This window comes from Dama dama, chromosome 16 (assembly GCF_033118175.1).
Source record: "Dama dama isolate Ldn47 chromosome 16, ASM3311817v1, whole genome shotgun sequence".
Taxonomy (NCBI): domain Eukaryota; kingdom Metazoa; phylum Chordata; class Mammalia; order Artiodactyla; family Cervidae; genus Dama; species Dama dama.
The window spans coordinates 33146507-33168315 of record NC_083696.1 but is presented as its reverse complement, the minus strand read 5'-3'; the positions used below and the strand labels follow the sequence as shown (position 1 = coordinate 33168315).

At 40.6% G+C, this 21809-nt stretch overlaps 1 protein-coding gene across 1 annotated transcript; it reads left to right on the top strand.

Moving 5' to 3' along the window:
* Window positions 1–7226: 7226 nt before the first annotated feature.
* Window positions 7227–7901, top strand: LOC133071432 (ras-related protein Rab-5B-like). The gene has a single exon (XM_061164017.1). The coding sequence runs from the start codon at window positions 7242–7244 to the stop codon at window positions 7887–7889; it is 648 nt and encodes a 215-aa protein (XP_061020000.1). The 5' UTR covers window positions 7227–7241; the 3' UTR covers window positions 7890–7901.
* The last annotated feature ends 13908 nt before the right edge of the window (window positions 7902–21809 follow it).

The window sequence follows — 21809 nt, the reverse complement described above, 5'->3', positions numbered from 1 at the left end:
AGGGTAGCACTGGCAGAAATTGCACAGGGTTCATAAGCTGTCTCAAAGACAGGGGAATGTCTGACAGGGTGAATTCACCTTGGCAAAATCATTTGATCCACTGGCCAAACAGACTCAGCTGGCCATGGTGTAAGCATGATTGGGCTTATAGCTTTAATGTCCTTATCTTTTGTTGTTGTTTTCTTTTCAAAAAGTTTGACAAGGGAATTCCCTGGTGGTCCAATGGTTAAGACTTTGCACTTCCATTGCAGGGGGCGTGGGTTCCATCTCTGATAGGGATGGAACTAAAGGTCCCATATGCTGTGGGGATGCTCCCCCTCCCCCTGCCTGAGAAAAAAGAAGTTTGACAAAAGGAGGTTTTTATACAAAAGAAATTCTTAAAATCCACTCCAGGATTCTTACCTGTAAAATCCCATGAACAAAGGAACCTGGTGGGTTACAGTCCATGGGGTTGCAAAGAGTCAGACACGACTGAGTGACTAAGGATTCAAGATTCCAAAATAGATGACAAACATAAATGAAAGCAAAGCTCATATACATGCTTTCACAAATATTTCAATATATAACCCTAAACAATGTAAAAATTCTGTTGGAATCATGAAAAACTGGGGACAATACAAGTGCCCAATTGTGTGGAAATGTTTAAATAAGTTACAAAATTTTCATATAATGGAATTTCTTGTAGACGGCAATCAAATGAAGTATCTATATACAGACATAGATGATATTTATCATGTATTTTTAAGGCAAATTATAAAAGAGTATAGTCTGGTTCTATTTTATAATATAATAGCAACCATACATATTAGTGTGTGCATATGAAGAAAGCCTAGAAGGATATATACAGGATGGTTAAGAGGTTTGGGGCTTCAGGAGATATTTGCATTGTACACTATGAATTTCTGCCATATTTGAGTTTCTTATAAAGAACACAATTACTTTTTCATCAGATCACATTGTAAATGTTTTAAAAAAATGAAAACTAAAACTTCCTTGCGGGGGGAGTTTTTCTGCACGAGGTAACCCTGGTTGAGGTTCTTGTGCGTTACCTGTCAAGTCCCTTCATTTGTGTCCAGCGCTATGCAACCCTATGGACTGTAGCCCACCAGGCTCCTCTGTCCGTGGGGTTCTCCAGGCGAGAATACTGGAGGGGATGGCTGTGTTCTTCTCCAGGGGATCTTCCTGATCCAGGAAACGAACCCACATCTCTTAAGTCTCCTGTATTGGCAGGCGGGTTCTTTATCACTAGTGCCAACTGGGAAGCTCTGAGGTTCTTATACCACTGGTCTAATGAAGTTTAGAAAAAATGCTGTGGTAGTCTGGGTCTCAGGGAAGCAGATGGCAGGGCAGATGGGAGTGCAGCCAGTCTGTGGGTTGAGACACCTGTGAGAGGAAAAGGCGAGCAGAGTAGAGTGGAGGAAGACCTCAGACCCTGATGCAAACACTGCGAAGCATCAGCTGGTCACCTGGGAAGAAGAAGATGCCCTTTAGACAAGTCCCTCACCGGGGCCTTACACTGAGCTTGTGTACCACTGCCCAGCACGGTCATTGTCTGGGGGTTGCCCCAGAGGAGGCTGACGTGGGCAGGAAAGCTGAGGGGGGTCCTTCGAGAGTTCACACCTGGAGGCCCAGGCTCCTGGAAGCCTCAGGGCCGGCCGGTTCTTTCTCCAGGGGAGTCTGAGCCCTGCAGTCATGCCCCTATGCAGGGCCTCCTTCACTTCCCTGTGTGCAAGCTTAGGCATTTATGGTAAGATGCTTTGGGGTGAAATCTTCTACTTTCTCTGGGCTACAATACTTTTCCATCTAGGTAGAATACTTGCCTTTTTCATGTAACCATCTTTTCTCTGGTTTAATTACATTTTGAAAAATAAAAATTAAGAAGTGGCTTGTGGTATATGAGAGTTATAAAGTTATTTATATTAGAAGATATATTGTTAAAAAGCAAAACTCAACTGAATAAATTTTATAGATCTTATCAACTTTATACAAAGAGTCAGTAGAAAATGGGATCAGTGATTGCAAGATTACTTCCCTTTTTAGGGATGGTAGAAGTTTATCTGGCAGATTACCTACTAATGCTTATCATGTGATTGCCAACTGACTGGTTTAAGATTCCATTTCTGGGAGAGTTGAAACTGGATTCAAGTCTCGGTTTGGTGATGTGGGGCTTAGCCTCATGGCTAAGGCTGCTTTGGTCCTGTTGACTTATTTTAACAATATACACTTATTTACTTTTTTGAACTTCTCCAAATGATTTCAGAGAAAGTACTGGAAAATATCAATGGCAAACACCTAAACACTTTACATTCATTCAAGCTGCAGCCTTATAGCAGCTCTCTGAGGGTGTTATTATTCTTGTTTCATAGGTAAGAAAGCCAAGGCACAGAGTGGCTGTCAGCTTCCCCTCATCTCTCGCTAAGTGGTAGAGGCAGGATTTGAACCCAGGGAGTCTGGTTTCAGAGTCTGTATTTTTAAATACCACAATAAACTGCCTCTTCTGTGAACTAGGTTTGTTCACTGCTTGTTGGGGATATAGCATGTCCAGAGGAAAAGAAGTATCTATAGTATTAGGTATGAACTAGCCACCCAGACACAGGTCCCAGAGGCTATGTAAGACCTCACTGCAGATAAGGATGGGACAGGGCCAATGCAGGCAAAACTGTCACTCAGACCAATGCTTTGGCCTCCATCAGCCTGTTGCGTGTTAGTATGAAGAGAGACTTGAATTAGCCACCTCCAAATGAAGCAGCTTCACCTTTGAATATAAGTGGATGACTTCCACCTTGGAATTTAATGACAGACATTCTTTCTGCCTGCTCATGTGTCCTCAGAGGTCCTTGGACCTGCCATGGAATCTATGAGATCTCATATTGTTTCTATACCTCTCCCCATTTATGTCTGCTGCTCTTCTCTAAGTAAATGAGGTTTGTGCTGGTAAACAAGCTTTTTCAAAGACTTGCCTTTTGTCTCTATCCCTAGGTAATCTGGGGGCAAAATCTCTATTTCAAATAAAATTATTGAGAGTCCTAATTGCAGTTATTGAAATTCAAACTCTACACTGAAGTCTTTGTTGCTCCAATTATGAACAGTGTTCAAATAAGGTCACTTACCTGGGAAATTATTAAAACATTCATGTACCTGAAAGCCTCAAAAGTTCTTGAAAGGCAGATGTTAGGTAAGGGATATTTTCATGGCAATGTCTTTCCCTCCACAGTTACTAGCAGAACAGCAATCTTCTTCTTTAATAATTTCAACAAGATATTCAAGAAAATATGTTGCTCATTCTCAACTAGTGATTGGAATTTCTCCCTGAATCCTGACCTGAGTTTTCTGAATGTTGACTTTTAAGCCAACTCTTTCACTCTCCCCTTTCACTTTCATCAAGAGGTTCTGTAGTTCTTCTTGACTTTCTGCCATAAGGGTGGTATCATCTGCATATCTGAGGTTATTGATATTTTCCCCAGAAATCTTGATTCCAGCTTGTGCTTCATCCAGCCCAGCCTTTTGCATGATGTACTCTGCATAGAAGTTAAATAAGCAGGGTGACAATATACAGCCTTGACCTACTCCTTTTCGTATTTGGAACCAGTCTGTTGTTTCCTGTCCAGTTCTAACTGGTAGACTGGTAGGCTGCAGTCCACGGGGTCGCAAAGAGTCGGACACAACTGAGTGACTTCACTTTCACTTTGGGGTCACTGTCATTACTCATATTTATTACTTTACTACCATTTATTTCCTTAAACCTAAGATTACCAAAAGAACTACCTTACTATCATCACCTCTCACCTATCTACTGACTCTGTTCTCATCCATCACTCACCTATTTTTTTTCCATTTATTTTTATTAGTTGGAGGCTAATTACTTTACAATATTGTAGTGTTTTTTGACATACATTGACATGAATCAGCCATGGGTTTACATGTGTTCCCCATCCTGAACCCCCCTCCCACCTCCCTCCCCATCCCATCCCTCTGGGTCATCCCAGTGCACCAGCCCTGAGCACTTGTCTCATGCATCCAACCTGGACTGGCGATCTGTTTCACACTTGATAATATACATGTTTTGATGCTGTTCTCTCAGATCATCCCACCCTCGCCTTCTCCCATAGAGTCCAAAAGTCTGTTCTATACATCTGTGTCTCTTATTCTGTCTTACATATAAGGTTATCGTTACCATCCTTCTAAATTCCATATATATGCATTAGCATACTGTATTGGACATCACCCACCTATTTAAAAACATTTCTTGGTTCTCATTCCCACTCCCAAACTCTACCTGGCCTCATCCATCTACAACTGTGTCTATTCTTCCTCTTCTAACGCCCTCATCCAACCTCTAGCCAAAGTGCTCTTCTTATTTGCCCTAAAACAGCTTCCAAGGGCCTTCCTCTTCAGCTCTGATCATGACAATCCTAACCAGTTGGAGTACTCTATCTTCTCTTGCATCTCCTCTCCTCCATCTGCTATCAGTTAAGAAACTTTGATCCTTAGGGTAGGGCTTCCTTGGTGGTCCAGTGGTTAAGACTTCACCTTCCAAAGCAAGAGGTGCAGATTGGATCCCAGGTAAGGGAGCTAAGATCCCAGATGCCTCACAGCCAAGAAACCAGAACGTAAGAAGCAATGGAAAAGGCGAAAGATTTATACGATCTGAAGAGAAACCAGAGTATTTGAATGGATAAGGAAGCTGTGGTACATATACACCATGGAATATTACTCAGCCATTAAAAAGAATTCATTTGAACCAGTCCTAATGAGATGGATGAAGCTGGAGCCCATTATACAGAGTGAAGTAAGCCAGAAAGATAAAGAACATTACAGCATACTGACACATGTATATGGAATTTAGAAAGGTGATAATGATAACCCTATATGCAGAACAGAAAAAGAGACACAGAAACACAGAACAGACTTTTGAACTTTGTGGGAGAATGTGAGGGTGGGATATTTGAAAAGAACAGCATGTATACTATCTATGGTGAAACAGATCACCAGCCCAGGTGGGATGCACGAGACAAGTGCTCGGGCCTGGTGCACTGGGAAGACCCAGAGGAATCGGGTGGAGAGGGAGGTGGGAGGGGGGATCGGGATTGGGAATACATGTAAATCCATGGCTGATTCATATCAATGTATGACAAAACCCACTGGGAAAAAAAAATAATAATAAAAAAAAACAGAAAAAAAAAAAAAAAAAGAAGCAATGGAAGCAATATTTCAACAAATTCAACAAAAGCGATAGTCAGTGACCCCAAAGAAAGAGGCAAATCTCAAGAACTATTTCAAAGAAACAGTCAGTAGGAGTTGGCAAATATGTAGATGTGGTGGGGGAAAAGAAGAAACTGTCAAAAATGACTTAAACTTTTTGAGCTTGTGTGGCTTGAGTGGTACAAAGGGACAGAGAGTGGATTTTGTGGATCAGATGAGTTCAGTTTGGGTGTGTTGAATTTGAAAGACGTATGTTCCATATAGTTATTGGGGAATTGAAATCTGGAACTTAGAGGCTCTTGTTAGAGCCTTTTCAGAATGGTGCTATAATATATAAATAATGGAATGTCAAAGCAGGATTAATAAGGAGCTGAGCAGTTTTAAAGTTTCAGGTGGAATCTTTATTTATTGGGCTTTGGAATTGCTATTTAAAAATCTCTGTATGTAAACAAGGAATTGGAGATTCTTTTCCAAGAGGAGGTGTGTTTCAAATTCATTGCATTAGAATTTATACAAACCTTTATAGTGATTTTACTTCATCAGTTTGTCAAGGTTGCTGAATTTTAATGACTCAGCCCTTAAAAACAACTGTTTTAAAAATCAATCTGGGTACAAATGACATCATCTCAAACTGCAGTGTTGACTTGAATGAAGGAATCAAAACCAGATGGGTTTAGTGGATTTTCAGATTACTGTCAAAGTGTTAAGCCCTCAGAGTTTCTAAGTTTAACAAACACTTTCTCTGAAAGATTATTTAAAATATTCAATAATTTACATCTTGGCCTACTTTTGTACCAAACTTAAGTGGCAGATGACCAGAGGGCAATTCCACAGCTATCAAAGCTGAGAAACATCAATTGGTGTTTATATCCAGGCAGCAAGGAACAATGATGAATCCTCCCTCCCCCTTTTTTGTTGCTCATCAGTCACATCAAATATTTTAAAAATTTCCCCAGAAATCATCATTAACATTTTAGTGGTTAATCCAAAAACTAATGCTTGCTTTCCAGAAAAAAAAAAAAAAAAAGTTTCCAAAATGCTATTGCAGTTTCAGGCATTAAATTTTTTTCCTTCCTTTTCTTTCAGATTATGGACATTTTGTTCCACTCCCATCACCTTAAATTAGTGTGGTAATGATGAAGTTTACATGAGATATTTTCAAAAGGAACACTGAATTATCTTTTCTAAGAAAATGATTACATCCATTCTTTTAATTCTGTAAATTAAATATATAGGCTTTAACAACACAGATTTTTGAATCTTGTATTGAAAGTCATAATGGTGGATATCTACTGCTGTTTCATTGACTACATGAAAGCCTTTGACTGTGTGGATCACAACAAACTAGAACATTCTTAAAGAGATGGGAGTACCAGACCTCCTTACCTGCCTCCTGAGAAACCTGTATGCAGGTCAAGAAGCAACAGTTATAACCAGACAAGGAACAATGAACTGGTTCAAAATTGGGAAAGGAGTAGGTCAAGGCTGTATATTTAACTTATATTAACCCTGCTTATTTAACTTATATGCAGAGTACATCATATGAAATGCCAGGCTGGATGAATCACAAGCTGGAATAAAGATAGCTAGGAAAAATATCAGCATCCTCAGATATGCAGATGATACCACTTTAATGGCAGAAAGTGAAGATGAAATAAAGAGTTTTTTGAAGGTGAAAGAGGAGAGTGAAAAAGCTGGCTTGAAACTCAATATTCAAAAAACAAAAGATCATGGCATCCAGTCCCATCACTTCATGGCAAATAGATGGGGAAACAGTGGCAGATTTTATTTTCTTGGGCTCCAAAATCACTGTGGATGGTGACTGCAGCCATGAAATTAAAGACGCTTGCTCCTTGGAAGGAAAGTTATGACAAACGTAGACAGGGTATTAAAAAGCTGAGGCATGACAGGCTTGGGCCCGATGGGGGAGACAGAGCCCCAGAACTGTTGAGGCCTGGACGCCCCCCTTTCCCCCTCCCCCCACCGCCGCCTTGTGGCATCCCCCTCCCTCCACCCTTTCCCACTCTGATAATCTAGCCATGACTAGCAGAAGCACAGCCAGGCCCAACGGGCAGCCCCAGGCCAGCAAAATATGCCAGTTAAAACTGGTCCTGCTGGGTGAATCTGCAGTGGGGAAATCCAGCCTGGTGTTACCTTTTGTTAAAGGGCAGTTCCACGGGTACCAGGAGAGCACCATTGGAGCGGCCTTCCTCACCCAGTCTGTTTGTCTAGATGACATGACAATCAAGTTTGAGATCTGGGACACAGCTGGGCAGGAGCGATACCATAGCTTGGCCCCCATGTACTACAGAGGTGCACAAGCTGCCATTGTGGTTTATGACATTACTAATCAGGAAACCTTTGCCCGAGCGAAGACATGGGTAAAAGAACTCCAGCGACAGGCCAGTCCTAGCATCGTTATTGCCCTGGCAGGGAACAAAGCCGACCTCACCAACAAGTGCATGGTGGAGTATGAAGAGGCCCAGGTGTATGCAGATGACAACAGCTTATTGTTTATGGAGACTTCAGCCAAGACAGCTATGAACGTGAACGACCTCTTCCTGGCAATAGCTAAGAAGTTGCCAAAGAGTGAACCCCAGAATCTGGGGGGTGCAGCAGGCCGAAGCTGGGGTGTGGATCTTCATGAGCAGTCCCAGCAGAACAAGAGCCAGTGTTGTAGCAACTGAGGGGGTGGCTAGCAGCAACCAAGTAAGGAGCTAGCACAAGAGCTAAGAAATAACCTCCATTTCCCCCTCAGCACACAGCCCCTACGGTAACAGCACAGCGAGCCTGGCTCCCAAGGGCTGCCTCCTGATGGCTCCATCACGGCACTTTTTAACGCTTCAGCAGCAGTACCAAGCCACTGTTGCCGCTGGCCTCCTACCCCCACTCTGGGGCTTGGGGGTCAGATCCCCCAGGACTTACCTTCCAAACCAAACTTTCTTCACTTTGTATTATAGGTGCAAGACAGTGACCTACTCATCTTTCCTCCTTCTGCCCATTTTTTCAGAAAACTATTTTTTTTTTTTTGTCTCTTGCCCCTTCCCCTTCTGCTTTTGGTCAGTCTCTGTTCTTGATCTGCTTTCCCTCCTCTCCCCAGGATGGAGAAGGTGGTGAACCCAGGAACTGAGGAAGGTTTCCAGTTCAGTCACATTAAGGGCCTTCGGGAAAGTAAGGCTCAGAGCAGGGGGTAGTAAGGAAACATTGCCTTTTTGTTTTTGTTTGGTTGGAGTTCCTCATATTTGAAAGCACTGCAGTCCATGAGTTGGCCTTGTGGAGGGTTTTTCTAGGTAGAGGTGGGAATGGGACGGCCAGCTCCCGGGCACCAGGTTGGAGTCTTGCTATTGGCTGCCTGGGCAGAAGTGGAAGGGGTGGAGAGGCAGTGTCATCTGTGGCTCGTGAACTCTTCCAAGGCCTATTTTCCCCTCACCCAGCTTCTTAGGTAGCTTCTCCCCCATAATGGGGGAGATTCTGGACCCCAGAGTGCTCCAAAGAATCTTCACTGGTTGCCTGCCTCGTTGGCTCTGCTGTGATCTAAGTGGAGGAGGGACCAGTTTCTGATACCTATCCTCTGACTTAGGCATTTTTTTCTCTCCAGTCTTCAGATGGCCTCAGCCCCAGCAACCATATCCCCCTGCAGTTTGCACTTTAATTGATGGTAGTTCAGTTGTGATACTTGTTTAATGGGCAGTTTGGTTGATAAACTTGCCCTCTTTTTAATCAAGTGGAATCCAATGTGTATATGAGATTTGAGGAGGGGCTGCAGAGAACAGTACCGGTGGCAGCTAGTCAAGCCCAGTCTCCTCTGCTTGCTTCCTCTAACTATGATTCTTATTTCACCTGTATTCTTGCCAACCGAACTCTTTGGTATAGGTTTATCTTTCCTGGGAAATTAATTAAGCAACTGCTCAGCCTCAGGATAGCATAGGCCATTCACTGTAGGAGAGTGAAGAAGAGTCCGGCCAGAGGGAGGAGTTTTCTGTGCTTTCCCAGGGCTCCCATTCAGTTTGATCCACCCATTACTGTGTCTTTTCTACTTCCCTGTAAATAGGTATGATCTTTATTCCCACTGTACAGTCTGTTCTGCCCCCCTACCTCCCATCAGGCGCGATTTCTTTTCTCCTTTGTTAGAATCTTCAGTTGGCCATGCTTACTGCCCCAAACCCACCCCCCATGCAACCAGTGGTTTAATCCACATACCAATAGGGAGTTGTACCACAGAGGTCTGCCTGTGGCCCCCTCATATCACAACGCCTGTTCCCGTGGATAGCGAATGGCTGGCACTCAAGGTCCCTCATGACTGTCTCACCACCAGAGGACATTGGTCCTTTCTAAATCTCCAGCCTCTCTCCATGCCCCTCATCAGGTATTTTAAGATGTCTTTGGGAAGCCATCAAAGCAAGAGAGAACTCTAAATTCCTTCTTACTCTAGCTTAGAATTTTGGGGAAATTGAGGGAAATAAGATAGGAGAGGCCATAGTGAGCTAGGATTGGAACTGTTCTGCCTTTTGGGCTTGTAGACTGCTTTCTGTTCCAGAGCAGCTGAGAAATCCATGACGCTGAGATTCTGAAGGACTGAGCTTAGGTTCTTCCACTTATGCCTCAATTCCCTTCCTTTCCCAGGAGCAGCCTTAGTTCCCATGGCCCTGAAGCACATATTCTCCCCCTCTTTTCCCAGCACCCTTTAGCGCCCTAAAGCACCCAGTGCGTTCTTACAAGTGGAAGAACTAAGATGGCTCTCATAAGTTTCTTAGAAGTGAAGTTCTTTGTGCAGTTTTCCCCATGGAGCAGGAGTGAAGATGTTTCATTGCCTTGGGGCTGGGAAACCATTTCTTCAGGCTTCTTCTCCCCTCCACTGCCCCACTTAGGAACAGGATTGGCCTTAACTTATGGGCCTGTCTGCTGCCTTCCTTCTACTTTCTAGCAGCTCTTCTGCTTTTCTTTGAGCTCTGGTGAGCTTGGGGAATCTTAGTTTTTATTTCCCGGCTCTTCATTTTTTTCTTCTGATCAGTTTTTTTTTTTTTTTTTTTAAGGGGGGTATATATATATATTTTTTGCCTCTAAGAAAGCATTTGCCTTTTTTCCCTTTCCTTCCTCTCCCAACATAACAATCTTGGTAACAGAATGCGACTGCTGATTTACCGACGTATTAGTGTAAGTAAAAAAGGAGAAAAAAAGGTGGGAAAAAAAAAAAAAGCAGAGCCCTCACTTTGTTGACAAGAAGTCCATATAGTCAAAGCTATGGTTTTTCCACTAGTCCTGTACAGATTCAAGAGTTGCACCATAAAGCAAGCTGAGTGCTGAAGAATTGCTTTCAAATTATGGTGCTGGATAAGACTCTTGAGAGTCCCTTGAACAGCAAGGATCAAATGAGTTAATCCCAGAGGAAATCAACCTCGCATATTCATTGGAAGGACTGATGCTGAAGCTTCAATATTCTGGCTATCTGATGCAAAGAGCTGACTCACTGGAAAAGACCTTGATGCTGGGAAAGATTTAAGGCAAAAGGAGAAGGGATGACAGAGGATGTGATGGTAAGATAGCATCACCAACTAAATGGACATGAATTTGAGCAAACTCTGGGAGATAGTGAAGGACAGAGGAGCCTGGTATGCTGCAGTCCAAGGGGTTGCAAAGAGTCAGACACAAATTAGGAATTGAAGAACAACAACAAAATCAAAGAATAATTACAATGTTTTGGACTTCAATCTTGAATTGCCAAAGTTGTTTTTTCTAGATAAAGACATTTATACAAACCATGTACTGTCTGCCTCCCATCTCTTGGAGCTGCTTCTATTGTTCTCCAATGTTCAATTCTCCACTTCTTTTTGGGTATACAGAAAGACTATTTCTTGGTCTCGCTTCTAGTTAGGAGAAACTATTTGATTGTGATCCAGCAATGGAATGTAAGCAGAACTGACTTGATTCAGTTCCAGATCAAGGCAGTTAAGAATCAGAGTGCTTCTTCTACTCTTTTTCCCATTTTCATGCCTATGGTTAAAGTAAAGAACTCCAAAGTGGTGGATCCATACAATAAAAGAAAGCAGGATTCTTGAGTTGCTGCTCAGAAGAGATCTGCCTTAGAGCCACCTGAATCAATGGGTTGTTATATGAGAGGGACAAGCTACATTAATGCCCTAATGTACCTCTATTACATAGTAGTGTATCACATAGTAGTGTAAAAGAGTAGTGCTTAAAAACCAAAAAATGTAGAAAGGATATAATCTATTAACTTCAAGAAAATGAATATATTTTGCTTCAGCAGTGCTGAATGCCAAAAGCATTGTCACTAGCCAGGCCCAGCTGTGACTGACGTTAGGAGCCCCTGGCAGTAATTAAGAGCAATCACTGAAATCAGACCAGGGGTTGAGTTCCAGTCCGCCACTTCCCAGATGTGTGTCTTTGCCAAGATGCTTAATACTAACAAACCTCAGTTTCCTTATTTGTAAAATGGGGATAATAATAGTAAGTTGGGGTCAAAATTGAATGAGGCAATGAATGGCTCCTTGCAAGTGCTCACTCAGTAAGAGTTGGTTATTGTATGTAGCTTGGCTTCAGGGACGATCCCCATTTCATTATTTCTCATGTTTTCTTGGAGTTTGCACTTTACAAATTTAAATATTTTATAAACCAGGAAATTAAAATGTAAGCATTTTAACATTCACTGGAATAATTTTCCTGACATTTTGTTAGGAATCACTGAAAACAGGAAACTCGCTGTTATGAAGAGTTAAAGGAGGTGATGAAGCTGGCCTATTAGGAATATATATTTTGGAATTAGAAGCTTAGGATTAATTAAAGAAAGAAAAACAAAGGAAGACCACCCTTGCCACAGAATCATGGTCCCCTGCCTGGAATGTGCCCAGGAGCAAAGGGAAGGGTTGATAGAGGCAAACAGAGGGTTTCAGTATGTTCCAGGATATTCTGCACAAGGTCACCATTGAGTGGAACTCCATATAACATCATCAGTTCAGTTCAGTCATTCAGTCATGTCTGACTCTTTGTGACCCCATGGACTGCAGCACGCCAGGCCTCCCTGTCCATCACCAATTCCCAGAGTTTACTCAAACTCATGTCAATTGAGTTGGTGATGCCATCCAACTATCTCATCCTCTGTCGTCCCCTTCTCCTCCTGCCTTCAGTCTTTCCTGGCATCAGGGTCTTTTCAAATGAGTCAGTTCTTTGCATCAGGTAACCAAAGTATTGGAATTTCAAGTTCAGCATCAGTCCTTCCAATGAATATTCAGGACTGATTTTCTTTAGGATGAACTGGTTGGATCTCTTTGTTGTCCAAGGGACTCTCAAGAGTCTTCTCCAAAATCACAGTTCAAAAGCATCAATTCTTCCGTGCTCAGCTTTCTTTACAGTCCAACTCTCACATCCATACATGACTACTGGAAAAACCACAGCTTTGACTAGATGGACCTTTGTTGGCAAAGCAATGTCTCTGCTTTTTAATATGCTGTGTAGGTTGGTCATAACTTTTCTTCCAAGGAGCAAGCATCTTTTAATTTCATGGCTGCAGTCACAATCTGCAGTGATTTTGGAGTCCAAAAAATAAAGTCTCTCACTGTTTCCATTGTTTCCCCATCTATTTGCCATGAAGTGATGGGACCAGATGCCATGATCTTAGTTTTCTGAATGTTGAGTTTTAAGCCAACTTCATGTAACCATATTAATAAGAGGATAAATTAAAATTCATGATCAGTAGGTAAGTAGAATTTCCTCCATTTGCTAAATGTTATAAGCCAGTCTGGGTGAGTAAAACTGCCTTATTTTTGTTTCTGGAACCAGTTTGATTAGATGATTGTAAAGTAAAAAATACTACTGCTGTTCATTTTACAATCTCTATTCCTTTTGTCTTTAGCATCTTCCTAGTAGGAGACATCTTCATTAACAAATATTGGATTCCCTGGCTCAATCAGACTGAGCAATTCAGCCTTACTACCAACAACATTCAGTTGCTCAGAGATTTTTTTAACTCACAATAAGTTTAAAAATCACTTTATTCATTCATCCAATCATTTTATTGTCTGTGACAGCAACATAGTATAAAAACGTGGAATCACAATGATGAATTCCCTATTTTTCTGATATTTTATGGTTAATATCCTGTTGTTTTGATATTTTTGTTTTAAAGAAATTCCTTTTCAGGGAAGCACATCTCAAATTATACACAGTTTGAAAAATAATCTAAGAAATTTATAAATTATTGTTTTAATTTAGCTACATTATTGAACTACAATGTTTGATTTCTCTAGATCTTGGAGATTTATTGTCATTGAAGTCCAGATCATGTTTTATGTATTGAAATTGTGTGCATGTGTGTGTGTATATTATGTCTAACTATATAAACAGCATTGTGTATATTTATTTAAAAAATTGTACATTATATTTATAAATTATTAACGAGTAATAAGAAAAGAAGACATACCCATTTGAACGCAGAGTTCCAAAGAATAACAAGAAAAGAAAAACAAAAACCAAAGAATAGCAAGGAGAGAGATGAGAAAGCCTTCCTTAGTGATCAATGCAAAGAAATAGAGGAAAATAATAGAATGGGAAATTCTATTATTTTATTTTTTAAATTTATTTCATTTATTATTAATTTTATTTTTATTATTACTTCTTGAAGAGATCTAGAGATCTTTTCAAGAAAATTAGAGATATAGGGAACATTTCTTGCAAAGATGGGCACAATAAAGTACAGAAATGGTATGGACCTGACAGAAGCAGAAGATATTAAGAAGAGGTGGCAAGGATACACAGAAGAACTATACAAAAAACATCTTCATGACCCAGCTAACCACGATGGTGTAATCACTCACCTAGAGCCAGACATCCTGGAATGCAAAGTCAAGTGGGCCTTAGGAAACATCACTATGAACAAAGCTAGCGGAGGTGATGGAATTCCAGCTGAGCTATTTCAAATCCTAAAGGATGACACTGTGAAAGTGCTGCACTCAATATGCCAGAAAATTTGGAAAACTCAGCAGTGGCCACAGGACTGGAAAATATCAGTCTTCATTCCAATCCCAAAGAAAGGCAATGCCAAAGAATGTTCAAACTACTACAAAATTGCATGCATCTCACACGCTAGCAAAGTAAAGCTCGAAATTCTCCAAGCCAGACTTCAACAGTATGTGAACCATGAACTTGCAGATATTCAAACTGGATTTATAAAAGGCAGAGGAACCAGAGATCAAATTGTCAATATCTGTTGGATCATCAAAGAAGCAAGAGAGTTCCAGAAAAATATCTACTTATGCATTACTGACTATGCCAAAGCCTTTGACTGTGTGGATCACAGAAAACTGTGGAAAATTCTTAAAGAGATGGGAATAACATACCACCTGACCCGCCTCCTGAGAAATCTGTACTCAAGTCAAGAAGCAATAGTTAGAACTGGATATGAAACAACAGACTGGTTCCAAATAGGAAAAGGAGTATATCAAGGCTGTATATTGTCACCCTGCTTATTTAACTTATATGCAGAGTACATAATGAGAAACTCTGGGCTGGATGAAGTACAAGATGGAATCAAGATTGCCGGGAGAAATATCAACCTCAGATATGCAGATGACACCACCCTAATGGCAGAGAGCGAAGAAGAACTAAAGAGCCTCTTGATGAAAGTGAAAGAGGAGAGTGAAAAAGTTGACTTAAAGCTCAACATTCAGAAAACTAAGATCATGGCATCTGGTCCCATCACTTCATGGCAAATAGATGGGGAAACAATGGAAACAGTGAGAGACTTTATTTTTTGGACTCCAAAATCACTGCAGATGGTGATAGCACCATGAAATTAAAAGACACTTGCTCCTTGGAAGAAAAGTTATGACCAACCTAGACAGCATATTAAAAAGCAGAGACATTACTTTGCCAACAAAGTTCAGTCTAGTCAAAGGTATGGTTTTTGCAGTAGTCATGTATGGATGTGAGAGTTGGACTGTAAAGAAAGCTGAGCACTGAAGAATTGATGCTTTTGAGCTGTGGTTTTGGAGAAGACTCTTGAGAGTCCCTTTGACAACAAAGAGATCCTAAAGGAAATCAGTCCTGAATATTCATTGGAAGGACTGATGCTGAAGCTGAAACTCCAATACTTTGGTCACCTGATGCAAAGAACTGATTCATTTGAAAAGACCCTAATGTTTGGAAAGATTGAAGGCAGGAGGAGAAGGGGATGCCAGAGGATGAGATAGTTGGTTGGCATCACCAACTCCATTGACATGAGTTTGAGTAAACTCTGGGAGTTGGTGATGGACAGGGAAGCCTGGTGTGCTGCAGTCCATGGGGTTGTAAAGAGTTGGACACGACTGAGTGACTGAACTGAGCTGAACTGAATAAATAATTAAAATAATATAGTATATTAATAATGACTTAAATAATTTAAAATATTTATACATACATTGTATGCATATTTATTATTAAAATTTGGGGAGATGGATTAGTATTAACTTCCTAATATGATCACTAATAGTATTGGTAATAGTGTTAGTATTAGTCACAGTTATTAGTTATGGAGAACAGGCTATAGCCTGAACTGACAGGAATAACTCCCCGAATCACACACAGACCTAGGCTTCCCAGGGAGCTTTCACATTTGCCATGGTCAGGAAGCAACAACATTATCTCCAGTCCCCTAACTACAAGGGAATCCAGTCAGTAAATTTGCTCACAGTCACTTGCAGTAAAGGAAGGTACGCTGAGAAGCACTGGGATAGAGGTTGAGTCACCTGACCATAATATCAGCCCTCCTGGCAATGCATGAAATATGATAGCTACTTTACAGAGGTAACTAGAGTTCACACTATATGTGTGTGTCTTAAACAAGGAGATTGTCAGAGAGTGATCAAAAGGAAATCCCAGGCAGTAGCAGAGAGTTGTGTCTTCTTCCAGGAGATAAATCTATCATGGTCAGTGTACTGTGGTCCTAATCCTGCCCATCACCTGTTTTAGCAAATAAAGTTTTATTGGAAACAGCCACCTCATTCATTTATGTGTTGTCTATGGCTGCTTTCACACTGTAATGACAGAAGAGTGCTACAGAAACCTCAAGTATTTACTATTTGGACCTTTATAGGAAAAGTTTGCAGGCCTCTGGTCTAGTATAATCACATATGTTTGGAAAAACCACTGGAGTTAATACTTTGATTAGTGATTTTGCAAAATAATTGTTGATGAATTTTTATTTTTTAGTGTGCAGTGCACTGCTGAGCTCAGTATACCAAGACAGACACATACACACAAACACAAAAACACAACCAAAATGAAACAAAAACATATATTCCCACAGCTATTGAGCATCAAGCTGAGAAGTTTGAGAAGTTCTATTTATGTTTTTATATAGGAATTCCCCAGATTTGATTTTATGGATAACTGGAAGGATCTTTTTAGCAGATCTGTATGATTTCCCCAGGCAGATGTCTTCCATTTGTTCTATGAATTATGTGGCAAGTTAATAGTGATTCTGACAGCCTTTCTCACAATAAGATGTTAGAAATAACAAAGTGCATTGGGTGACTGTTACACGTGGACCAACAAAGGACAAGGTCATTGTCTCCTGTTGACTTAACATGACATGTGTGATCACCTGATCTTTTATTACTTTCTTGAACAATAAGAATCTAAACAATTTTTAGCCACAGTGCTAATCCTCATCTGCTTTTGCCAAGTTATTAAAAGCTATGTTCCTTCTTTGCACTTTTGGACCAAGTAAGGAGTATAACTGATCCCTTTAGGTGTATGTGGACTTGGAACGTGCATCCTATAATTTTTCACAAATTCCTTCAATTTCACGAGGCTACATCTTACTCCTATTGAAAGCATTCTTACCATGGTCAGATGTTTACTGACTGGGAATGACTATGCAACACACAGATAAAACAATAAGCAAAGATCCTGAGTATCTACAGCTTGTAAGACCCTTGCTTCTCACTCACAAGCCAGGATGCTTATTTCTCTCCTTAGGAGGACACTGGCAAAATTGGGAGTATACTCAATTTACAAATGTCTGGAGACTGTGCTGCAAGCATGGAGTGTTGGTTGCCTGTGGGTAGAAACAATTGGTGTTTTCTGTTTGGCCTACACCCTATGTCACATATTTTAAATAGCTTCTCAGTTTCTGAAGGACAGGAGCTTATTTCTTTTGCTGGCAGTGCTATCTTATTAATCATCTTTCTATCATTGGGTTGGCCAAAAAGTTCATTTGGGTTTTTTTTCTGTAAGATGTTACCGAAAAACCTGAGTGAAATTTTTGGCCAACTCAACCCAATACTAATCTTTGTTAAATTCCTTTTGTATTCCACTTTGATTCTTAAAGGGCCTCTCAGCGTACTGACTCATCTACTGTCCCCAAAATGCATGTCTTCACTGTGGTTGTTCTAAATGGAGGGCATGGGCAACACAGCAATGGACTGTCCCCCACCTTTTCACACTGCAGGAGTTTCAACCTCCTCCCAATTGGTGACTTTGGCTGTTGTTTTCAGTGCTTGTGACTCTAACTTCTGTCTGGAAGACAGAAGACATTATCTGTGATACTCTAACAAAGAACTTAGATAGTTACTTCATAACATTTTCATCCTTCTGTCTGTCTGCCTGTTCTTGTTTCCAGAATGCTACATCTAGATAGATATCATCTGATGTTGTGCTTAGCATTTTTTGGAAAGTTTTTCTCTGCGCACCATGGGAGAGTGGTATTAGCTTCTCTTATCTACACAAGTGGTATTTTAAGAGAAGGGCTTATATTTAAAGTATGAATTTTAAACTTGAGATGGAGATTTGTGGGTATGTTGGGAGAGTGGTGAAAGGCACTCTGTGCTCAAATGAGCTTGAGTTTTCCAGTGAATGTGACTTTAGGAGCTGTTTCCATAATTGTGTTAAACCACGTAGTTGTGGGGTTAATATGGGAAAAGCTTTTGGGAGAGAGTTTAGAAGAAAGTTCAAAGATGAAAGATAAATTGGTTGAGGTGTGTTTGAGATAAAAAAAAAAGTGTTCAGGGTGTGGAGAAACTAATTTTCCTCAGAAAGCATGGGTGAAGAATGAGATGGGGCTGATGACAGGGGTATCCATGAGGTGAGGTGTGGCTCAGTGAAGAAAGCAAGGTCTTTGGAATATAAAAAGTTAATTTTGGTTCCACTCCAATTACTTGTATGATTTTGGTCAAGTTATTTCAAAACTTCCATTTCCCTATTCATCAAAGAGGGAGCACAGGAATATCTGTCTGGTAGCCACTTTGTCCCTTTCATGGGTCACAGCCTTGTCCTAGCAAAGGGGCTTGTGTAACTCAATGAAGCTATGAACAGTGTTGTTCGGGGCCACCCAAGACAGATGGGTTATAGTGAAGAGTTCTGACAAAATATGATCCACTGGAGGTGTGTGTGTGTATGTGTTAGTTGCTCAGTCATGTCCAACTGTTTGCAATCCCATGGACTGTAGCCTGCCAGGTTCCTCTGTCTGTACAGTTCTCCTGGAAAGAACACTGGAGTGGGTTGCCATTTCAAGAAACAGCAACCCACTCCAGTATTCTTGCTGTGAGAACCCTATGAACAGTATGAAAAGGCAAAAAGATACGACATTGGAAGATAAGCCCCCAGGATAGAAGATGTCCAATATGCTACTAGGGAAGAGGAGAGGGAAATTACTAATAGCTCCAGGAAGAATGAGGCTGCTGGGCCAAAGCAGAAATGAAGTAGCTGGTGGTGAAAGTAAAATCTGATGCTGTAAAGAACAATATTGCCTAAGAACCTGTAACATTAGGTTCATGAATCAAGGTAAATTGTTGTTCAATCACTAAGTCCATGTCTGACTCTTTGTGACCCCATGGAGTGCAGCATGCCAGGCTTCCCTGTCCTTCATCATCTCCTGGATTTTGCTCAAACTCACCTTCATGGAGTCGTGATGTCATCTCATCCATCTCATCCCTGTTGTGCCCTTCTCCTCCTGCCCTCAGTCTTTCCAATGAGTTAGCTTTCCACAACAGGTGACCAAAGTTTTGGAGTCTAAGCTTCAGCATCAGTCCTTCCAATGAATATTCAGGACTGATTTCCTTTAAGATTGACAAGTTTGACCTCCTTGCTGTCCAAGGCACTATCAAGAGTCTTCTCCAGCACCACAATTCAAAAAACATCAATTCGTCAGTGCTCAGTCTTCTTTTTGGTCCAGTTCTCACATCCATACATGACTACTGGAAAAACTATAGCTTTGACTATGTGGACCTTTGTTGGAAAAGTGATGTCTTTTCTCCTTAATACCCTGTCTAGATTTGTTATAACTTTCCTTTCAAGGGGCAAGCATCTTTTTATTTTGTGGCTGCAGTCACCATCTGCAGTGATTTTGGAGACCAAGAAAATAAAATCTGTCACTATTTCCAATTTTTCCTCTACTATTTGCCATGAAGTGATGGGACTGGATGTCATGACCTTCGTTTTTTGAATGTTGAATTTTTAAGCCAGTTTTTTCACTTTACTCTTTCACCCTTGTCAAGAGCCTCTTTATTTCCTCTTTACTTTCTGCCATTAGAGTGGTATCATCTGCATATCTGAGGTTGTTGATATTTCTCTAGGCAATCTTAATCCAGATTGTGATTCATTCAGCCTGACATTTCTCATGATATACTCTGCATAGAAGTTAAATAAGCAAGAAGACAATATACAGCCTTGATGTACCCCTTTCCCATTTGTTTCCCTCCAATTATTTTTATTAGTTGGAGGCTAATTACTTTACAATACTGTAGTGGTTTTCGCCATACACTGACATGAATCAGCCATGGGTTTACATGTGTTCCCCATCCTGAACCCCCCTCCCACCTCCCTCCCCATCCCATCCCTCTGGATCATCCCAGTGCACCAGCCCTGAGCACTTGTCTCATGCATCCAACCTGGACTGGCGATCTGTTTCACACTTGATAATATACATGTTTCGATGCTGTTCTCTCAGATCATCCCACCCTCGCCTTCTCCCATAGAGTCCAAAAGTCTGTTCTATACATCTGTGTCTCTTATTCTGTCTTGCATATAAGGTTATCATTACCATCTTTCTAAATTCCATATATATACGTTAGTATACTATATTGGTGTTTATCTTCCTGGCTTATTTCACTCCATATAATGGGCTCCAGTTTTATCCATCTCATTAGAACTGATTCAAATGTATTCTTTTTAATGGCTGAGTAATAGTCCATTGTGTATATGTACCACAGCTTTCTTATCCATTTGTCCGCTGATGGGCATCTAGGTTTCCTTTCCCAATTTTGAACCAGTCTGTTGTTCCATGGCCAGTTCTGTTGCTTCTTGACCTGCATAGAGGGTTTTCAGGAGACAGGTGAGGTGGTTTAGTATTCCCATCTCTTGAAGAATTTTCCACAGTTTGTTGTGATCCACACAGTCAAAGACTTTAGTGTAGTCAATGAAGCAGAAATAGACGTTTTTCTGGAATTCCCTTGCTTTTTCTATTATACGATGGATGTTGGCAATTTGATCTCTGGTTTCCTTTTCCAAATCCTGTTTGTATATCTGGAAGTTCTCAGTTCATATACTCTTGAAGCCTAACTTGAAAGATTTTGAGCATTACCTTGCCAGAATGTTTGAATATTCTTTGGCATTGCCTTTCTTTGGGATTGGAATGAAGACTGACCTTTTATAGTCCTGTGGCCACTGCTGAGTTTTCCAAATTTGCTGGCATATTGAATGCAGTACTTTAACAGTGTCATCTTTTAGGATTTGAAATAGCTCAGCTGGAATTTCATCACATCCACTAGCTTTTTTCATAGTAATGCTTCTTAAGGCTCATTTGTCTTCACATTTCACAATGTCTGGCTCTAGGTGAGTGACCATACCATCATAGTTATCTGGGTCATTGTGATCTTTTTTATACAGTCTTATGTGTATCTTTTGTATTTCTGTGTTGTCTGTTGTGATCTCTCCATTTTCATTTTTAATATTGTTGATTTTATTCTTCTCCTTTTGTTTCTTGATGAGTCTGGCTAATGGTTTGTCTATTTTATTTATCTTCTCAAAGAACCAGCTTTTGGCTTTGTTGATTTTTGCTATGGTCTCCTTTATTTCTTTTGCATTTATTTCTGCCCTTATTTTTAAGATTTCTTTCCTTCTACTAACCCTAGGGTGCTTCATTTCTTCTATTTTCTAGTTGCTTTAGGTGTAGTTAGGTTATTTATTTGATTTCTCTCCTGTTTCTTGAGGTAGGCTTGTACTGCTATGAACCTTCCCCTTAGCACTGCTTTTACTGAATCCCATAGGTTTTAGGTTGTTGTGTTTTCTTTTTCATTCTTTTCTATACATATTTTTAAAATTTCTTTTTTGATTTCTTCTGTGATTTGTTGGTTATTCAGTAGTATGTTGTTTAGCCTCCATATGTTTGTATTTTAATAGCTTTTTTCCTGTAGTTGGCATCTAATCTTACCACATTGTGATCAGAAAAGATGCTTGAGATGATTTCAATTTTTTCGAATTTACCAAGGCTAGATTTATGGCCCAGGATGTGATCTATACTGGAGAAGGTTCCGTGTGCACTTGAGAAAAAGATGAAATTCATTGTTTTGGGATGAAATGTCCTGTAGTTATCAATCAGGCCTAACTGGTCCATTGTA

Bases quoted from the DNA above. Each gene is read 5' to 3' on its own strand.
- LOC133071432 (XM_061164017.1), top strand. From the start codon at position 7,242: ATGACTAGCAGAAGCACAGCCAGGCCCAACGGGCAGCCCCAGGCCAGC.